This window comes from Piliocolobus tephrosceles, chromosome 2 (assembly GCF_002776525.5).
Source record: "Piliocolobus tephrosceles isolate RC106 chromosome 2, ASM277652v3, whole genome shotgun sequence".
NCBI classification, from domain to species: domain Eukaryota; kingdom Metazoa; phylum Chordata; class Mammalia; order Primates; family Cercopithecidae; genus Piliocolobus; species Piliocolobus tephrosceles.
Genome location: NC_045435.1, coordinates 163352096 through 163372617, shown reverse-complemented (window position 1 = coordinate 163372617; position 20522 = coordinate 163352096). Strand labels below are relative to the sequence as shown.

Here is a 20522-nt window from a genome sequence, read left to right as displayed (position 1 = left end):
AAAAGAACCCATAAAAAGTTGAAACTTAATAAATAACAAGACATGGATCTGGTACATGGTTTGGATACAGAAAGCATTTTCACTCTAAATATGAACTTTGTACAGTGTTCTGTCGTGGAAGAGGCTAACAATCTAAGATGTAATGGTGTCAGAGAAAAATGATGAAGTCATGTTTTCATGTCCTTCTGGCTTCCTTAATAGGTAACAGAACCATTCTATCTGTTTCGTTTGTCCCATAAGCCAAAAAAATGACTTAGTTTTAAGAGTTCCAGATCTTCCCCTTTCTTACTGCTAGTTCCTTTGGCTGCTCCTTTAGTTATTAGTTCCTTTGCTTATTCTTTGTCTTTTGACTTTGCATAAAAACTGCTTCACAATGATCTTACTATGCAGTCCTTTGCACCTACACATGGTACCATGACCATCCTTTTGGACGGTTACTGATACCTGTTACACCATAGTTCTTTATCCTTATCACCCTGACATCTCTTCAGCATCTTCCTTGAATAGCTTCCTTTTTATTATGGTAAAGACCATGTACATCACTTATTGCCCTTCAACGATACACAAATTCTCAGGTTTTTAGACTTTTTGTCCCGTTCTTCAACCCTGTTCTAAGCCCTGACATCCTTCCTAGTCCTTTGGTTCTACTTTTCTATCTTGTTTCTTTGAAGTTTGATTTCTATGTGGAAAGTGAGAAAGGAACACTAACTTCAGGTGGAGTGCAGAGCAGGATAGCTACGAAAAGCAGAAAAATTCAAGATACCCGAAATGCCTTTTGGTCCAAGGAAAATATTTGTTTAAAAGAATGCTTACCTTTCTTAGAGTCAAAATTTTTCAAGATGCAAGAGCTGGTTTAGTTAAACTCACAAATCTACCAAGCACTTATCTCAAAATACCAGGAGTATTTTACAGCCTTAGCCCTGTGTAGATTTTCAATCCTGCAGCCCCAAATTCTTCTAACTCCTATGGTCAGATGAGAGCATAAGCATCTCCCCAGAAGACTCAATATACTGCCACTAGCTATGAGGGTATTTCCAGATTTATCTTGCAAATATTACTAATTTTACATCTCCTAGTCAATGCAATATAAAGATATATAATATATTCATAATTTTCAACTTTGATTACAACATCTCCCCCAAAAAATCTCAGGTCCGTTTATAGAATCTTAACATTTAAAACTCTTACCTATAAATACAGTGTTCCTTAAACTTCTAGCTATAATATGCGATACTTTATTATTTTCCCCAGTATAACACTATCAATAATTTAATGCAAATACTATACGTTCTCCCTTATATTATGAAGCACAGCCTTTGTATTCGTATTACTACTGTTAATTTCTAATAGCACTGAAATACTGTTAGTCTTCAAAATATCCAGTACCATTTCCTACCACCAAACATTATTATATAAATTTGTTCTGTAATTCTTAAAAAGAAAATTAAGTATTTTAACTTCCCATAAACATTGAAAACCACATTTATAAATTTAACTGTATCTATAAATGATTAAATCCAGGTGTGCTGAAACAAAAGAGATCACCATAATCTGCTTAACTTTAAACTTTTTTTTTTTTTTTTTACCTGGAAGGGGCTACCCCCACTAAATTGGGGCCTAATCCTCTAAACAAGGAACGTGGCCCTTCTTTTTCCAAGATCATCCTGAAAGAGAAAAAACATTCTATTACAAATATCCTTCAAAGTCTGGTACTTTATTTACTTTGTATAAATAAAGTTAGAGTCTAAATCCAGTATATTTGTATTATGTTATGCTTCTCTGGTTTTCCTTATTTATTAAAAATTTGTGGCCAGGCACGGTGGCTTATACCTGTAATTTCAGCACTTTGGACACTGAGGCAGGCAGATTCCTTGAGGCCAGGAGTTCAAGACCAGCCTGGCCAACATGGTGAAACCTCATTGCTAATAAAAAACACAGAAATTAGCTGGGCATGGTGGTGCATGCCTGTAATCACAGCTACTCAGGAGGCTGAGGTAGGAGAATCGCTTGAACTTGGAAGGCGGAGGTTGCAGTGAGCCAAAATTGTGCCACTGTCCTCTAGTCTAGAGACAGAGTGAAACTCCGTCTCCCAAAAAAAAATAAATAAATAAAAATAAAAGAAAAAGAGGAAACACAACAAAACACAAAACATTGTTTTTTTCATGACATAGCATAAACTGTTGAAGACTGATAATAGATTTAGTAGTAGTGATTAAAATATCTGTTGATTCTTTCCTAAAAGATTAAGACACAAAGATAAAGAGTTCTACATTATTTTCATATGATCATGCTACTCTTATCTTTGATTTCCTTAACTTTACTATCTTTACCAGCAAATTGAAAGCTTAATAACTACCTGCCAACTAGAAATGTAGTTCCTTCCTAATTTTCAGGTCTTTTACTCAATATTGGACAATACTTCTTAGTACTGCAGTATTATCTCATCCCCATTCCATTGAAATGCTGTAGCTAAATCTATCACCCTAATGTCCTTTAAGGTACCAGAATGGTTGGCCTGTTATTTCTCCTGCCACTCAGTTAACAGTTGCTATATTGAGTATTTAACTGTATAATTAGCTGTTTATAAGTAGAAAAAGTAAGTAGATAGAAAAAAGAAGGTGAGGCCCCTGACACTGTGGAATTTTCTGTTCTGTTTTGGTAAAAAGAATTACAACAAAACAAATAAATTAACAGACCATATTAACAAGCAAATACTATACAACCTAGATATATATATGCTCAGTAGAGAAAGGAACAGAGCCAGGTGTAAGTCACAGAAGGCTTTTTTGGAGTAAGTTATGAAATGAAGTTTTGGCAGTGAGAAGGAACAGAAACTGAAGAGTAGGTATTTTAATTCAGAGTTAACAGACTAGGCCAAGTAGTTCTCAAACATCTATCTGCTTAAGAGGGATCTCTTTAAAGGTAGTTGGGTCTAATGGTTAATTTAAGGCCTGAATTGAGCGGCCAGACTTCTCAAGATATGAAGCCCAATGTTGGTAATGAATAACTAACTCTAAGACCCTGAAATAACTCTTCTCTCATACTTAGTTTCATCAGCAGTAAAACAAAACAAAACAAAACAAAAACAGTACCCCTCTACTGGTTACTGTGAGGATTAAGTAAATTAATACATTAAGAGCTTAAAAGAGGGCCTGAAAAACTGAGAAACTAAAACACAGCCCAGAAGGATTACTAAAGTTCCTGTGAAGAGAAGGCAAAACCACTGAAAAAGAGAATTAAAAAGTATTATCACAGAGGTCAAAAGAAGAATTTTAAGGAGAGGCAATCTGTGGTAGTAAATATCAAAATCATAGTATTAAAATACTTTTCCTATTATAAATCAGATAGAAATATTTATCTGTAACTACAGCATTTTTTTTCTTTTTTGAGACAGAGTCTCACTGTATCACCCAGGCTGGAATACAGTGGCATGATCTTGGCTTACTGCAACCTTGCCTCCCAGGTTCAAGTGATTCTCCTGCCTCAGCCTCCCGAGTAGCTGGGATTACAGGTGCACACCACCACACCTGGCTAATTTTGTATTTTTAGTACAGACAGGGTTTCACCATGTTGGCCAGGCTGGTCTCTAACTCCTGACCTCAGATGATCCACCCACCTTGGCCTCCCAAAGTGCTGGGATTATGGGCGTGAGCCACCATGCCCAAAACTGTTATCAATTTTATTCTACCTATTCATGCACTTATGTAAACAAGTTTGAAAAAAGAAAAGGCTGATGAAACCTTTTAGTAACAAAGGTAAATACACAGAATGAGTTTATTTGCTATTACAAAATAAACACTACTGAACTAAGTTCAAACAGTGAGCTGATAAGGCAGACACAAAGGCATTCAGTTATTTACGAGTATAAACATGCAAAACCTGATTTTAATAGTTTTGAAATTTCAAATCCAATGGCAACATAATGAAGTATGGCAAAATGTAAAAACAAATCTTTTCCAAACCATCAGGAAATGTTAAACAAATCCTGAATAGCATTAGAACTCTGCTGTCTCAGTTGTACTTAGGTTACATAAAAATCAGATTGTCGTTAATTGGATGTACTTACTTGTGAGAGTACTTGGAACATTAAAAACATACACGAAAGGAGTTAGCATTAAACATTATCACATTTCAAAAGTAAATGAATAATCCAAAATAAAATTCTTACAATAGCTTTAGAAAAAAATCCACTGGATAAATGTAGAAATATTCTAAATACACATGATTTGGAAATAAAATTACACTTTATCTTATCTAACTATTCTTCTCCATTAGGGATTATCATTCCTTATGAGTACAATTCAGAGTAACTTCTGTAAATAGGTTTATAAAGAATCATTTTAAATGTCGCAGAATATAAGTAAACAAACATCTGGAAATCACTAATGCAAACTAAAAAAGACTGCTGACTGCTACTACTACTGAATACTATGCTCTCACTTCAGGCAATGAAGAGGTCCAGGAGACACTATTCGGTTGACACTGGCTCCAGCCATGGTGTTCAGCTGAACTTCAGAAATATAAAGTGTCACAGAAGATGACTGCAGTCGTGTTTTTACAACTTCCAGTGGACATGTCAGAATAGCTCCCACTGTACCACCACATCTAAAAAAAAAAAAAAAGAACAAAGCTCATCTACTTCATTCATAAGTTAGTACATATGCCCAGAGCTGTAATCCTCATGGGTACCTGGAGCTTTGCCAACATACTAAAATTTGTAATTTTTTATGTTAGATGACTAAACAAATTTTTAAGAGATTCCATTATTTGATTACATACAAACATCTTCAGTAACTAAAATGCACACAGCTTAATAACTATCTGGCAAGAATAACTGCTGGTGACTTCAACTGATAGGTGCTGTTACTAAAATTGTACTGGTAAGTCACATCATGGCTTTAAATACTGTCCTAAGGTTTGATTTAGTACTCATGTATATATAACTTGTGGCTCTGTTAAAATCTAGGCCATTCTTTGAGGTATATCCTGTCTTTCAAACTCCTGTCCTTTCAAACTGAAGAAATGGTCTTCTGAGCATTACGAAAGAACTCACTGATAGTTAAACATATATAGTTCTCTTACGTTAGATACCCAAATATTCAAAACTATTTCATCTACAAAAAAATACAGCATTTGAAGGCATGGCTCACACATGTAATCCCAGAGCTTTGGGAGGAGGCAGCAGGATGGTTTGAGGACAGTTTGACATCAGCCTTGGCAACATAGCCAGACCCCACTTTACAAAAAAACTGTTTAAAAAATTAGCCAGGTGTGGTGGGGTATGCATGTAGTCCTAGCTACTCGGGAGGCTGAGGTGGGAAAAGTGCTTGAGCACAGGAGTTCAGGACTACAGTGAATATGATCACGCCACTGCACTCTAGCCTGGGCAACAGAGTGAGACCCTGTCTCAAAAAAGAAAAAAATTGGCATTTGAGTCTCACAATTAATGTCTGTCAGGCCTACACATGGAAATCTGTGCAATGTAGGTAGGTTTGTTAGAATAATCCAACATAAATAAAAGGATGGATCACCAGAACCATAAGAACAAAAGCTCTTAATGACATTAAACTGTTTAAAAGGTATGTAAGACATAGGCTGAGTAATTATTAGTTTACTATTTTAAAATACAAGAGTAGAAAATAATTTCCTTTTAAAACATTAATAGCTACCAAGTGAAGCCTTTAGAACGGCTTTCTAACCAAAAGGGAAAATTGCTCAGAAAAGCTCTTAGTGCAGTCAGAGAAAAGCTAGTTGAGTCAGGTTAATATGCACCTTCAAAATGGGCATTAAAAGAAGAAAAAGAAAAGCAACCCATGCAATAAAACACTAAACAATTCTACCTCCACAATTAAAACACACACACACACACACACACACACACACACACACATATATATATATAAAAAGGAAAGCAGGCATGGCAATGTTAGTATCACTCCAAATAGAATTTAAAAGAAATTTTAAAAGATAAAAATATGTCTCATTAATTTATTAGTATATTCCACCAAGAAAATAAGATAAAACCAAACTGTATGCAACTAATGAGTGAAAAACTTATGCAATAAAACTATTAAAAGATAAAGAACATTCATACTTAAAATAAAAAACGTAACCCTTACCTCACACTACATTTTAAAGTTAACTCAAACTGGATCATAGACCTAAGTTTAAAATGATGAAACTATAAAACATCTAGGAAAAAAACATCTGGGAAAAAATCTTTTAACTTTGTGTTAGGCACAGACTTCTTATATGGAGATCAACAGAAGCACAAATTAAAGAAAAAAAACTGAAAAACTGGACCTTATCAAAACTAAAAACTTATACTCTGAAAGAAACCAAAACTGCTAAGATAATGAAAGAAACTGAGAAGAAAATAAAAGCCACAGACTGAGAACAAATATTTGCAAATCATTACCTGCAAAAGTGCTTATAATTAGGAACAAAACCACGTAATTCAGTAAGAGATTTAACAGATAGTCATATATAGATGCAAATAAACACATAGAATTCTCAAAATCCTTTGTCATCAGGGAAAAGCAAAGTAGATCCATTATAAGATACCACTGCCCATCTATTAATGGCTAGAATTAAAAAGACTGATCAACAGCCAACCGCTGAACAACTGGAAATCTCTTACACTACTAGTGGGAATTAAAAATGGTACAGACATTTTAGAAAGCAGTTTGTCAGTTTCTTACAGAGATAAACATAAAACTGCCACACAACCCTATCTCACTTGTGGGTACTGACCCAAGAGAAATGAACAGGTATGTCCACAAAAAGACTTGTTCATGAATGTTTATAATAGCTATATTTATTAATAGCTAAAAACCGGCAACAACCCAAATGTCCATCAACTAATGGAAGAAAACTGTGATACACCTATATCATGGAATACTATTCTGCAGTAAAAAGCCACCACCTGGATAAATCTCAAAAGCATTATGCTAACTGAAAAAGCTAGGCACAAAAGGCTTTTATTTTTGACATTAAAAAATTATCCCTACTTAAGCAAACATTTTTATGATATTCTAGAAAAGGCAAAATGAGACAAACAGAAATGAGATCAGTGGTTTCCAAGGGGTAGAGGAGAGGGAAGAAAGTGACTGCAAGGGGTACGGGGGAATTCTTGGAATAACCAAAAATGTTCAATATCCTTTTTTTTGAGATAGGGTCTTGCTCTGTCACCAAGGCTGGAGTGCAGTGGCATGATCATAGCTCACTGTAGCCTTGAACTCCTGGGTTCAAGCAATCCTCCTGCTTCAGCCTCCCTAGCAGCTGGGACTACAGGCACATGCCACCATGCCCAGCTAAGTTTTTTAATTGTTTGTTGAGACAGTGTCTTGCTATGTTGCACAAGCTGGTCTTGAACTCCTAGCCTCAAGCAGTCCTCCCACTTCAGGCTTCCAAAGTATTGGGATTATAAGCATGAACCACTGGGCCCAGTCAATATCCTGACTATAGTAGTGCTTAAAGGACTTTATAAATCTGCTGAAAGTCAATAAACTGCATACATTTAACAAAGCACAGATTTTACTGTATGTAAACGATACACTGACAAATCTGATTTGAAAAATATGTGAAAACTAGTAGGAATTCTTAATATATGAACTATCTGGGGCTGAATATATTTATATTATGGGAAACATTCAATCATAAATAAGCTTAGTATTTCAAAAAAAACCTCCACTCATAGCTTTAAATAGGCAGTTAAAAAAATTTAACCTCCCCCAAAAAATGTCGAAACCACAATTATATGGTCAGATTTCAACAAAATTAGACAAAAAGTAGTAGGATTATAGCAAATCTGAAACAAAATTAAGTAGAACTTAAAAACCTCAATACTCAATAAACAAGGAAAAGATATTTTCAAACAGCCATGAAATAGTCTTAAAACCTCATTATATGTAAGGCCATAAGGAGAATCTTAAATAGAAGCCATCAATTTACTTATGGTAAGAGTTGAGGGTTAAGTGGTAAAGACATGAGTCATCATCACACAGTATACTTTGAGTATATGCAATGCAGAACTCAGAAGAACCTGTGGGTTGGTCCATACCATATTCACACTACAACAGTGATCTATTATGGCAAACCATAATAATTTCAATTTGTCTTTGCCTGATTTCTTTTTAGCAGTTTAGTTTATTTACTTTGTAAATGTATTGAGCATAAAGCCCACAAACAGGCCCAAAATCTATAATAAACATGTGTATGTTTTGATTTTATATTCTGTAAAACCTAAGAAAGAGTATTGTTGAATATGAATAACTTCTAAAAAATTTATTCAATGAACATGAATTACTTCTATAATTAAAATGAAAACAAACAAAAAGCAACATGAGCACATAAAGCCATGATTCCTACCCAGTCATTCCTGGTTCCAAGAAAATAAATATTATACAGCGAAAACAAAACAACAATGGTAAAAACAATACCTATGCCTCACACGTTTGTTGTAAAGATGATATAATCCACATAAAGCATTTTGTAAAGTGGCACATAAAAAGTACTCAATAAATAGTAGCTATGTAGTTATGTATTTCTATTACTGATAATAGTAACTATGAAATTTTGTAATAGAAGTATTATGAATATTTTGTGGCCAGACCAACAGACAAGGTAAATACTATGATATTTAAAAAACACTTCAGCAAGTAAAACACATGAGAATCTGAATTGGCCAGGCATGGTGGCTGATGCCTGTAATCCCAGCCCCTTTCAGAGGCTGAGGTGGTAGGATCACTTGAGTCCAGGAGTTTGAAACCAGCCTAAGCAACACAGTGAGACTCTCTCTTTTTTTTTTTTTTTTTTTTTTGAGGCGGAGTCTCGCTCTGTCGCCCGGACTGGAGCGCAGTGGCCGGATCTCAGCTCACTGCAAGTTCCGCCTCCCGGGTTTACGCCATTCTCCTGCCTCAGCCTCCGGAGTAGCTGGGACTACAGGCGCCCGCCACCTCGCCCGGCTAGTTTTTGTATTTTTAGTAGAGACGGGGTTTCACCGTGTTAGCCAGGATGGTCTCGATCTCCTGACCTCGTGATCCGCCCGTCTCGGCCTCCCAAAGTGCTGGGATTACAGGCTTGAGCCACCGCGCCCGGCCTGACTCTGTCTCTTAAAAAAAGAAAGAGGCTGGGCGTGGTGGCTCATGCCTGTAATCCTAGCACTGTGGGAGGCTGAGACAGGTGGATCACCTGAGGTCAGGAGTTCGAGACCAGCCTGGCCAACATGGTAGAACCCTGTCTCTATTAATAATACAAAAAATTAGCTGGGTGTGGTGGTGCACGCCTGTACTCCCAGCTACTCCGGAGGCTGAGGCAGTAGAATCGCTTGAAACTGGGAGGCAGAGGTTGCAGTGAGCCGAGATTGTACCATTGCACTCCAGTCTGGGCAACAAGAGTGAAACTCTATCTCAAAAAAAAAAAAAAGAGAGAGAGAAATAAAAAAACAGCCAGGTACAGTGGCATATGCCTGTAATCCCAGCTACTTGGGAGGCCAGGGTGAGAGGATGGCTTAAACATGGGAGTTTAAGACTTTAGTGAGCTGTGATTGCACTACTGCACTCCAGCCTAGGCAACAGAGTGAGACCCTGTCTCAAAACGATGACGACAACAACAACAACAAAAAACACAATTAAAAAACAAAAACAAAAAAATAAGGCCAGGCATGGTGGCTCACACCTGTAATCCTAGCACTTTGGGAGGCCGAGGAAGCCAGATCACTTGAGGTCAGGAGTTCAAGACCAGCCTGGCAAACATGGTGAAACACCACCTCTACTGAAAATACACACACACACACAAAATTACCTGGGCGTGGTGGTACACACCTGTAATCCTAGTTACTCGGGAGTCTGAGGTGGGAGGATTGTTTGAACCTGGGAGGTGGAAGTTGCAGTGAGCTGAGATTGCACCACTGCACACTCCAGCCTGGGTGACAGAGCAAGACTCCACCTCAAAAAAATAAGTAAGTAAATTGTAGAGAGGAGGGGATGGCATAAGTGGGTATATGCACAAGCACTTAGGTTGTCCTGAAGCAGTTTTACATTATAGAATGCAATAGGTGTGTAGTGTAGGGGTGACACTCTAGTATTTCTCTTGCTGCAATTTAAAAAATAATTATTATGCACACTGAAATCAGAATTGATGTAGAGAACACAACCATTGCTTCAATACAGTTGGGATGAACTACATTAGATTTATCTTTTCTCCATGTCAAAAATATCACTGTCTAAAGAAATATGCAAGAACAGAAAGCCCCAGAGAAATCGGCAGCTGCAAGTTTTCAACCAATGAGGCAAATGGGAAAGACAACTTAGTAAAGAGGAAGAAAGGCTTGCAGAAGGAAGTACCAAAAAGCAGCAGAGTTTTGCCCTGCAGAATCCCTGGGAGGCCTAATGATTAAGGGTACCAAGTATTCAAGAGGGAATTAAGGCAAAGAACTGAAAACAGGACTGGCTGCTGCCACACAGGCTGTACGACAAAGGTAGGATGCCCAGTGTCTCCCTATGCCTTACACACACACACACACACACACACACACAATAAAACTATATTCCTAGGCAGAAGGCTAATTCTCTGAAGAACACAAACTCAACATTTCTGAGCTTAGTTTAGCAGGAACAAAGGATGCAAAAACAATCCACACCAAGATGCACTACTGCAATCTTTCAAGGACTTCAACTTCCAGAAAGAAAAAAGGTCACATAATAGAGAAAAAGTGATCAGATTAGCATCACGCTTCTCGACAACTGCAGATTACTTATCCTAAAATTCTATACCAAACTATACAACTGCGACAAAGAAGTATTCAAGAAATTGTCTACTGTATACCCTTTTCTTACACAGCTAACTAAAAAATGTATTCCACAAATTAAGAGAGTAAACTAAAAGAAGATGGTGGTGGGGAGGGAATCAAAAGCAGGAACAGAATAATCCAAGACAGAGAAAGAAGTCCCAAGATGATAGTGAAACGGCAGACCTGGAAAAAAAACCAAGCAAGATAGGATTAGGATGACAGAATTCAGTGTGACAGAAGTCTCCAGGAAAAAAAAAGACTCACAGATGAACACAGCTGACCATATGAAAAAAATGTTCAAGTATGAGTATTCACATAACTAAGCAAAAGTTTTTTTAATGGAGGCAATTATTAACTTCAGGGGCAGTCAGGGGCAGTGGCAAGGGGGTGGGGTGGGTGGGGGGGTGGGGAGGAATGAAGTTATTCATAAGAAAGGAAAGGTCACCATAATAGACAACTTAGCTCTGCAGTGAACAATATTTGTATTGTCACAATAAGGTAAGCACTGACTACTGATTTAACAAAAACTGTATCAAATTATATGTTGAGAGGATGTAAAGAAACGGGAAACAGAGAGTAGTAAAATATAACTAACTCCTTATCTACCACAACAGAAAGATGATGTATAATATATTAATTTGAAAACTAAGAAAAAGCAACAGAGAAAAAATGGTGGAGTAGAAGCAGGCACTCATTACTGGTCTTATTTCCCTCTGATCCAGTGATGTGGATGACATCAGTTGCAAGCTGTGGCCAATGTAATTTGCTATTAATAACACAGTTCAAGGCTAGATGATTTACTATTTTAAAAAAGTTACAATTCAAAGTTATTTCTATAAAACAGTCACTGGTTTGTTCTGTGTGCTTTCTTGACTAGCAAAGAATTCCAAAGACAGAATAGCCAAGTCTGTAGCAGAAGAGCATAGGTTCATTACTCTGTAACATCAAAAATTCAGAAAGGAAAAGTTTCTTTAAATGTCACTATACCCCTGGTCACTATACCCTTGGTATACCCAGATTAGAAGTAACTACATGTTCTTTATGTTCGGAGCAAAACGACCTGGATCGACACTCATTTAAAGTTTTATAGGCAAATGTCTTATATCTTAAAGATATGAGAAGGCCAAGATCGCTTGGTGAGTCAAATAATCACATAGCTATGTATTGATCTTATAGAATATTTAAAATTTTCTAATATGGTTATCACTGAAGAATTTTATAAGACATTTTAAACTATTTCATTTTCATGTTTGCCAAATTGTACAGTAAGTTTATCAAGTCATCTCAGTAATTTACTGGAATGTGGACACATCTCTAGCCTATTAGGTAATACTGCAGACGCTAGTAAAGCCAAACTTTTTAGAGTTTAACTGTCTAAGAACTTTCAAATGTTGTTTCTACTTAGCGCATATAATGAAGATAAAAATTCTAGCATGCCAGGGCATCTAGCTACCTTAAGGGCCTTTATGGACCTCTTGAGTAAAGGAGTGGCAAAAAGATACTTAAGAGTGTTTTTTCGTTTGTTTTTGAAGCTAGGCACAGTGTAACCAAAACTGCTTTAAAAAACAAAACAACACAACCCTGTGCAAACAGAGTCTTGTAAGAAAGGCCTCTGTTGGGGGTCTCAAAGTGCTCTCCCACACTAGTTATTGAAGCACAGGAATCAAAAGTTGAGGGTGGGGAGATGGGAGAGAAAGGAGAAAGAAATTGTTCACTAAGTGAATATGAATAGTAAGCAGATGAATTTCAGCCATCATACCCAGTCATGAATCCCTAAGACAGTACACAGACATAAAACTCCATCGACTGGATAGTCCCAAGCTGCTGAACCACTAGATCTGGCTCCCCTAGCTTTAAAAGGACTTTAGCCATACTTGGAAAAAATCCAAGGCACTGTTAGATATATGTCCTCAATATTAATCTCTTGAGAATGTATGGATCAGGAAACTTGTTTTTAACAGGAAAGGTAACAGATGAACAAAATATTTTCTGATGAGGTCCACAATATTTGTATGTGCATATTATTTAAAAAGGTACTTCAGAATTCATTTTGTTAACTGTACACAGTGTTTAGCTTTATAAGGCAAGATGAATAGGATAAAATATTTTATTTTTCTGCCTGCAGTGATACTCTACTTAGGGTATTAGTTACATTAAGAAATATCACTCACTAAAGATGAACTTTCTTTAAAATGCTAGCCAAACTTAAGGAGTTTTTCAATCTTAAAACATGTAGACTGCACTGGGCGCAGTAGCTCAGGCCTGTAATCCCAGCACTTTGGGAGGCCAAGGTGGGTGGATCGCCTGAGGTCAGGAGTTCAAGACCAGCCTGGCCAACATGGTGAAACCCTGTCTCTACTAAAAATACAAAAAATTATCTGGGCGTGGTGGCAGGCACCTGTAATCGCAGCCACTTGGGAGGCTGAGGCAAGAGAATTGCTTGAACCTGGGAGGTGGAGGTTGCAGTGAGACAGGATCGTGCCATTGCGCTCCACCATGTGCAACAACAGCAAAACTCCATCTCAAAATAATAATAATAATAAAAAAATGTAGATTGTCCCTGAAATTCTACGCAAATCATTAAGGAAGTCTTACCAAAAATTGTTTCTCTGGTAGTACATTGTGTAACTATTTTCTCTGAAGCTTTAATGTTCAAAGAAACAATACAAGTTTTTGAAATGGCGATGGTCATCTATATATCTGACAAACTAACTTATGAAAAGTCAGCAATGCGTGGTTCAGAATAAAACAGCATTTTTTAAAGTATAAGAAGTGTTTCTGATGCAGAAAAAATTCACAGGTTATTCTTATTTTGAATAAAGCAAAATCAAGACTAGTAATACAGAAAATTTTAGCCAACTTAGATAAACACGGAAGCAAGCTGTATCACGCAGCCCAAGATGCAGTTGTACAGTCTTTACCACTATTTAGAGTGTTTTTTGGTTTTCGTAAAGGTAGGCCCAGTGTAACCAAGACTGGTTTAAAAAAACAAAAACGAAAATCTCTGTGCAAATAGGTCTTTCAAGAAACAGCAATGCCTTTGTTGGGGGCCTCAAAGTGCTTACTATTTTAAGGAAAAACAGTAGGATACGATACTGAGAAATAAAAAAAAAAGTCCATTATAGGAACAAAACAAGCTGAGGGAATGTGGTAGGTTTAGTAAATTTCCCCCCTTCTTTGCTACCCTTTACAGCAAACCTTAAAATTGTCTATTTGTTGTCTCTAATTTCTCTCCTACTCCTACTACTTTTACTCCCCTGCCCTGGAAATTACTGAAAAAGTCACCAAAGGTCCTCAATTAAATTCAGTGGTTAACAGCTTTCAGATATCTTAAATGACACCAACATTGGATAGTTGATTATTTACTCCTTTTTAGATCTTGTATATTTGCTTCATTTGGATTTCAGAATACCGTATTTTTTTAGTCACTATGAAGTCTACTTGGCTGGTTCCTCCTCTTCTCTTCATTCCTCTTCTTCTCATTCCTCTTCTCCTGCTCTCTTTTATTGAAGTCCCCAGAGGGTAGTTCTTGGTCCCTTCTTCTCTATATTCACTCCCTTAGTGATCTCAACTAGGCTCACGGCACCACTTATGTTCCAATGACTACTAAATGTATATCCCTAGTCCAATCCTCTTTCCTGGACTCCAGGCTAGTACATCCAATCACTTAAACAGCCAGCTTCTTGACCTCTCTACTTCTCAAACTTACCATGTCTAAAATGGAACTTCTGATCTCCCCTTACGCCAACTCTGTTCCATCTGCAACCTTGCCCATCTCAGTTGACAGCAATTCCACCCTTCCAGGTGCCCAAACTAAAAACCCTGGAGTTATTCCTTGCTCTTTTTCTACACTCTGCATTCAATAGGTCAAGAATCTTACTATCTTTACCTTCCAAGTCTAGCTAGAATTCAACCACTTCTCACAATGTCCATTGCTTCCAACCTAGTCTGAATCACCATTATCACTCAAGTGGATTACTGAAATAGCCAAATGAACTCCCTACTTTTGCCCCTGACCCATGCATAGTCTAACAGAGACCAATTAGCCTTTAAAATTCTATGATGACTCCTCCCATTTCAATAGAAAAGGTCACAGTCCTTTAAAGGCCTAAGAAGGCTCTATCATTGTGGCCATACCTGCCTCATTCTCTCACTCTTACTGGGGCTAGGGTCTTACTGGGGCTAGTTCCTTTTGTATAGCTAATTCTCTCCCTTCCAAGTCTTTACTCAAATGTCACCTTCTCAATAAGATTCATCATCATTCGATTTAGTCCTAGAGTACACTCCCACCACAGCCCTTAAAGGTGCACTTTTTTCCCATAGCACTTAACGCCTTCTAGTTAATGAAAACAACTACTAAACAAGACAGTCCCTTTTTAGATAAATGTCGATATTCTTCAATACTATATTAAAACTGGACAAGTGGTAGGTTCTTAAAGGTTAGTTGCAATGTAGAATCTGAACTATACCAGTAAACTTTTCATACTGTTGTATTAAAATCCACTGGTCTATTTTAAAATCTGAATGACTATTTTACCCATGCCTGACTCTATGATATCATATATATATCGATCATTTGAAAAATACCGGTTCACTGGGTTTGCAGGTTTTTCAAAACATTCTAAACGTATTTAAAAATGTACACTTACTATCACCATCTCATCAGAAACATCCTTAGGTATTGGAAGGCTGGGGGACACGGGTCAATTCAAAAATTCAAATTTCTGTTTGAAAACTAGAATTTTGTCATTGGTAACAAATGCTATCAGTGGTTTTCCTTAAAAAGGCTTCCTTCAGTTTTTGAGAAAATGTCTAGTCTGAGTAGTCAGTCTATTAATCGTTAAGAAAGAACGGGTCTCCATGAAAAAAAGAAGCTAGCGTAGCCTACAACTGAAACAATGCAGAACCCCACTTTCGCATGCAGTTACTTTATGCCTATTTCCCATTTTGTCACACAAAATATTAAATATAGAGGTATTCAAAGGTTGCGATTTAATAAAATTAGCATTCTTAAGTTAAACTGGCTTTTTTTTTAATTGCAAGTACCCGGAGGTGAATATGATGACTACAGTCTGGTGCCACTGCCTTGATGCATGCTAAGGCATCAGCAGTTTTACCCATCATTGCTTTTGCACCATCAGGACAAATGTTAACACATTTGTGCCAATAATGTCTTAGTATTTTTATGAAAACAGTTTTAAACTCTCAGACCACAAATAGGGTCTCAAGAAGGAGAATCCCTGACCCACAATGCTGTGCTACACTAATCCATTTGCAGAAAAATGGTAGCTGCTTTGCTACAGTAATCCATTTACAGAAAAGTGGTTTCTTTGAGAATATTATCCAACAGGATAAGAAACTTCCCTTAGTTTTGCAATCTATTAGTAAGAAGAACAGAATGCATTTTTAGAAGGAAAAACGGGGAGGAGGATGTCTGAATGTTTGTCTCCTCCAATGTTAGTAAGATGAAATCCTACTCACATCCCAAGGTGATAGTATTAAGCGGTAGACACTTTCAAGGTGATTAGGTCATGAGATTGTAGCCCTGACATTTGGGATTACTACCTTTAGAAGACACCAGAGATCCTGGCTAGCTTCTCCTACTACATGAGGATACAGCAAGAGAGTGTCTTCTATGAGGAAGTAGACCACCATCAGACAACGAACCTGTTATTGCTTTAATTTTGAACTTTCCAGCCTTCAGGACTGTTAGGAATATTTGTTATTTATAAGCCACCAGTTTTTGGTATTTTGTAACAGCAGCTTAAACAGAGCAAGACAGAGGAAAAGGAGAGGTAATAAAAATTAAGGAAATGAGACTAATAAAAATATGGTCAGAGTGAAGGGGAAATAAATCACATTAATTATTCTTTTAAGTATTCTACTTCTGCCCTGATCTTCAAGAAAACCGGTGAAATAATTTAACAAATATCATTCATTATACCAAAATGGGAGTTTAAATAAATAATAATGATTGAGCAAATGAATGAGCTCCAGGATATAAAAACAGACAGTTCTTAGATCATCTTTGATTTTACTCACTACATATATTAAATTCTCTGTCATAGAAGCTACAAAGAAAAAACTTCATCTACATAAAATCTGAAGGTATATAGCTCCTATATGAGACAGTATCTCCCTCAAATACAAAAAAAATGAGCTGCCTCTGTAGATATACATGCCGCTGATACAATAACTGGACAATGTATAATTCTCTCAGTCTTTAAAAATACATTTCATATTGCTTTCATCTCTATATACATACAGTATTAGAGGTACAAATAAAATTAAATTATATTTACATCTTTTTTACAGGCTGCCATGATATGGTTCCTTAACTCAATTAACCTAACTACTGACCTTACAAACTCTGCATATTAACTCTGGCAAAAGCATAATGGGATCAAAGGGTGTCTTAAAGAAAGCACGAGTTATGCATGTCAGTATTTCACCCAGAACCAAGGTCCAGTGATGGTGTTTAACAATACAGTTACTAGGCTGTTAGAAATCTGGGATTCTGATAAACATATTTGAATATTACAATTTTCCTTATCAGAAAAACAACTCAAAGGCTCCATATTCTGAAAACCCTTGCCTAAGATTAAATACACTGTGACAGGTTACTGATGGTTCTTTTAAAATATACTGGGCTTTCTTAAAATAGATAAGGTGTGTTTTACTTAACTCACTTACGTAACCACATATAAAAATAAAATCAAGAAGAAATGCAAAGGAAGAGAAATTATATGACTGAGCACCTACCTTGTATCAGATTCTACATACCAATATCTCATTTAATAGTCTAAATAAACTACATATGCTAGACTGGCGGGGACGGGATGGAGCTCCTAATCTATGTGTTTACATGCTACAAAAACCTCCCATTCCTGTTCTTAAACCAGAAAACCTATATTTACATGTTTTTATAATAACAAAATGATGATCCTAATCCAAAGTGGGAAATTAGTGCAATCAAGCTAACATTTATTTCAAATATAATAAGTATGCCCCATTTTTAACAAAACTTGATATATGAATCCTGAACGCGGAGTAATAGAAATGTTAGGAGCTAGAGAAGTGCTTTCGAGATTATATAATACAATCTCCTAATTTTATAGATGAAGCAATTGAAATAACAGTGTCTATTTTTCACCCAAATTAAAATAATGCTAGACTACATCTGTGGTCTCCTCACTTCAGGTGTTACAGATCTAATTACACGAGCGAACTCAATTATTTGCATGAGATTTTTTCAAGAGCATCTACACAGCTACTGAATTTTTTAAAAAAAGATCTAATTTGCCTGATGACTGGTAGCAAACATTTCAGAAATATGAAAAGCCAATTGCCTAAACTGGGTCTCACAGATTAATAGAAAAATACTGTTTTTATGCCAGAACAGTGGCTGGCCCATAACTGGTGTACAATAAATATTTGTTGAACGAAAGTATGCCAACTTAAATAAAGTATTGCCATCATTGGCTCAATCGAGTCCATATGCCCAACTCAAAGCAAGACACCGTGAACAGAACTGCATGTATATCTTTCATAATCTTAAAAGTGGTGGATCTAAAAACTGTAGTATTTAAGAAGATGCCGGTAGGAGTCTCAGCATAATTCACCGAAGCCATTTTTGATAAGAAAACTCTTTATAACCCTCCAAATAAGTAACGCTTAAAATTGCTATGATTCTCCAAATGATATAAAGGAACAAATCTAAACAGGAGGCTAAATTAGCAGCTCTAATACTCATGTTGGCAATCAGGGAACTAAGACTTTGGGCTTAGTCCTAATCTTGCACACACATAGTAACTATTAACACTATCTTCAAAAAAAACTGACCTCTCTCCACTCCTACTTTCTTCTAAGCAGCAGAAAAGCAAACGGTGTACAAGAGGGGTGGTTTTCTCGAAAGGAATCTGACCCCAAAAGTACTGCAAAGCTTTGCACCCCATTCACCACCTGGAAAAGCTAGGGCAAGAAATTTTCCAAGGCCTAGAAACACCCCACAGCAACAACGGGAGAATACCAACGCCCTCCCCGCTGGATCCCGTAGCCCCCTTACCACCCACCCTGCAAAGCCGAGCCCGGAAATGAACTGGCCGAGGTCCGAGGTGGGGCGTGAGTGACGTGCGGAGGCCCAAGCGCGCGGCAAGGAGCGAAGGCTGAAGCAGGCTCCGGCGCCCATTTTGTCCTCAGCCTCCGCACTTTCCGCCCCGTCCCCTTGGGCCATGCAACCTACGCGAAATCCGGAGCCAGGCTACTCAAAGCGGCCCTGCATTCCTGACACCCGCTAGATTGCGGCGTGCAGCCGGGGCCAGAGGCGGTCGGATAATCAAGCGCCGACCCCAGTTCTCGCCGGCATCTCCTGAGACGCTTGAATTCGGCCTCCGCCTCACTCCAGGCCCCGCGGGCCCAAACCTCACTCCCGGCCCGGGTTATGAAACCCTCAACCTTGTCTGCCTGGGCCTCTCTCGCCCTAGGGCCCGGGCCTCACCCCCTCGCATCCCCGAACCGGAGCCCCCTCCGCCCCCCCCGGGCCGGGTCTCTCCCCCCCCCCGCCGCCCCGCGGCCGCCCCCCGCCCAGGCCCCCCCCCTGCCCCCCCTCGCCCCCTCCCCCCCCCCCCCCGCCCCTCTCGCCTGCGTCTTCGGCCCCAGCACCCTCAGCCCCAGTGCGCACGCCCCGCCAGGACCGTACCCCCCGGCAAACAGATGCACCAGCGTGTCCCTCTGGCTCATTCTCTCTCCCGCATGTCCTCCGGGCGCTGAGGCGGGACGCGGATCTGGCCGCCCGCTACGGCAGGCGGCTTCGGTCCCGGACTGGAGACGCACAGCGCCCCGGGGACGGCGAGGAGAGCTGGCCGAGACGCGGCTGCAGAAAGCAACCGGCACAGCCCTCCCCGCGGCACTCTAGCCGCCCCAGGGCCTGCCTAAGCGCGCCGCCCTCCACCGAAGGCTGAGAGCTACCCGGCGCTGCGCGACAGAGGGTGGGCGGGGGATGGTAGGGGAAAGATGACTATTTGATGGCCCCCGACATAAACAGAGGCTCCCATTGGTCTGAGCATCGTGACGTCACGCACTCTGCAGGGCTCTTTCACGTGATCCCCGTGGGCTCTTTCAATGAAAGGGGCCACGAGGCGTGGCCAGAGCCCGTGCCCGCGGGGTGGTAGGTCACCGCGCCTCTCGCACCTGAGACCTGGGGCGCCCGGACCAGAATGAACGCGACAATCACGGCTGCGCTCTCCTGAACAGGGAACTGGCGGGGCGGGAAAAATTGCCTTGGTTCCGGGTTCACAAGAGAATTACTTTGAAAAAATTGGATTTATGACCCAGCAATTCCCTTGGTGTCTATCTCAGTAACATTTCGCACAATGCATAAAAAGGTTTGTGCATGGATACTCCTGTACAGGCTCACAAACAGTACAGAATTAGGAACAATGCTTGTAGTAGCAGAAAATTGAAATCAGTGGGGGAATGAAGAGATAAATCATGGAACATTCCTACTATGGAATATTATGCAATCGTGACAAAGGGATGAGGTGACTCCATATGGCAAAAAATCTCCCGAGGTGTGTAATAAGTAAAAAAGGCAAGTAGAATTTAAACACTCGGGTTTATTTTTAAAATAATAAAGTAAAAGTTCATAGAAAATGGAATTAAAAGATACAATTTAAAAATATAAACTTTGTTTATCAACGTAAGCTTCATCAAGTTAAAAACACTTTGGTAA

At 38.7% G+C, this 20522-nt stretch overlaps 1 protein-coding gene across 1 annotated transcript in view; it reads right to left on the bottom strand.

Annotated features, from left to right (window-relative positions):
* Positions 1-19773, bottom strand: part of SLC25A36 (solute carrier family 25 member 36) — a 35367-nt gene extending 15594 nt beyond the window's left edge. Inside the window, exons 1-3 of the mRNA XM_023192104.2 lie at positions 19491-19773; positions 4441-4605; positions 1587-1664 (exon numbers count right to left, since the gene is read on the bottom strand). Coding sequence (XP_023047872.1) covers positions 1587-1664; positions 4441-4605; positions 19491-19531 — 284 coding nt within the window. The 5' untranslated portion in view covers positions 19532-19773. The remainder of the gene's footprint in view (positions 1-1586; positions 1665-4440; positions 4606-19490) is intronic.
* Between the last annotated feature and the right edge of the window lie 749 nt (positions 19774-20522).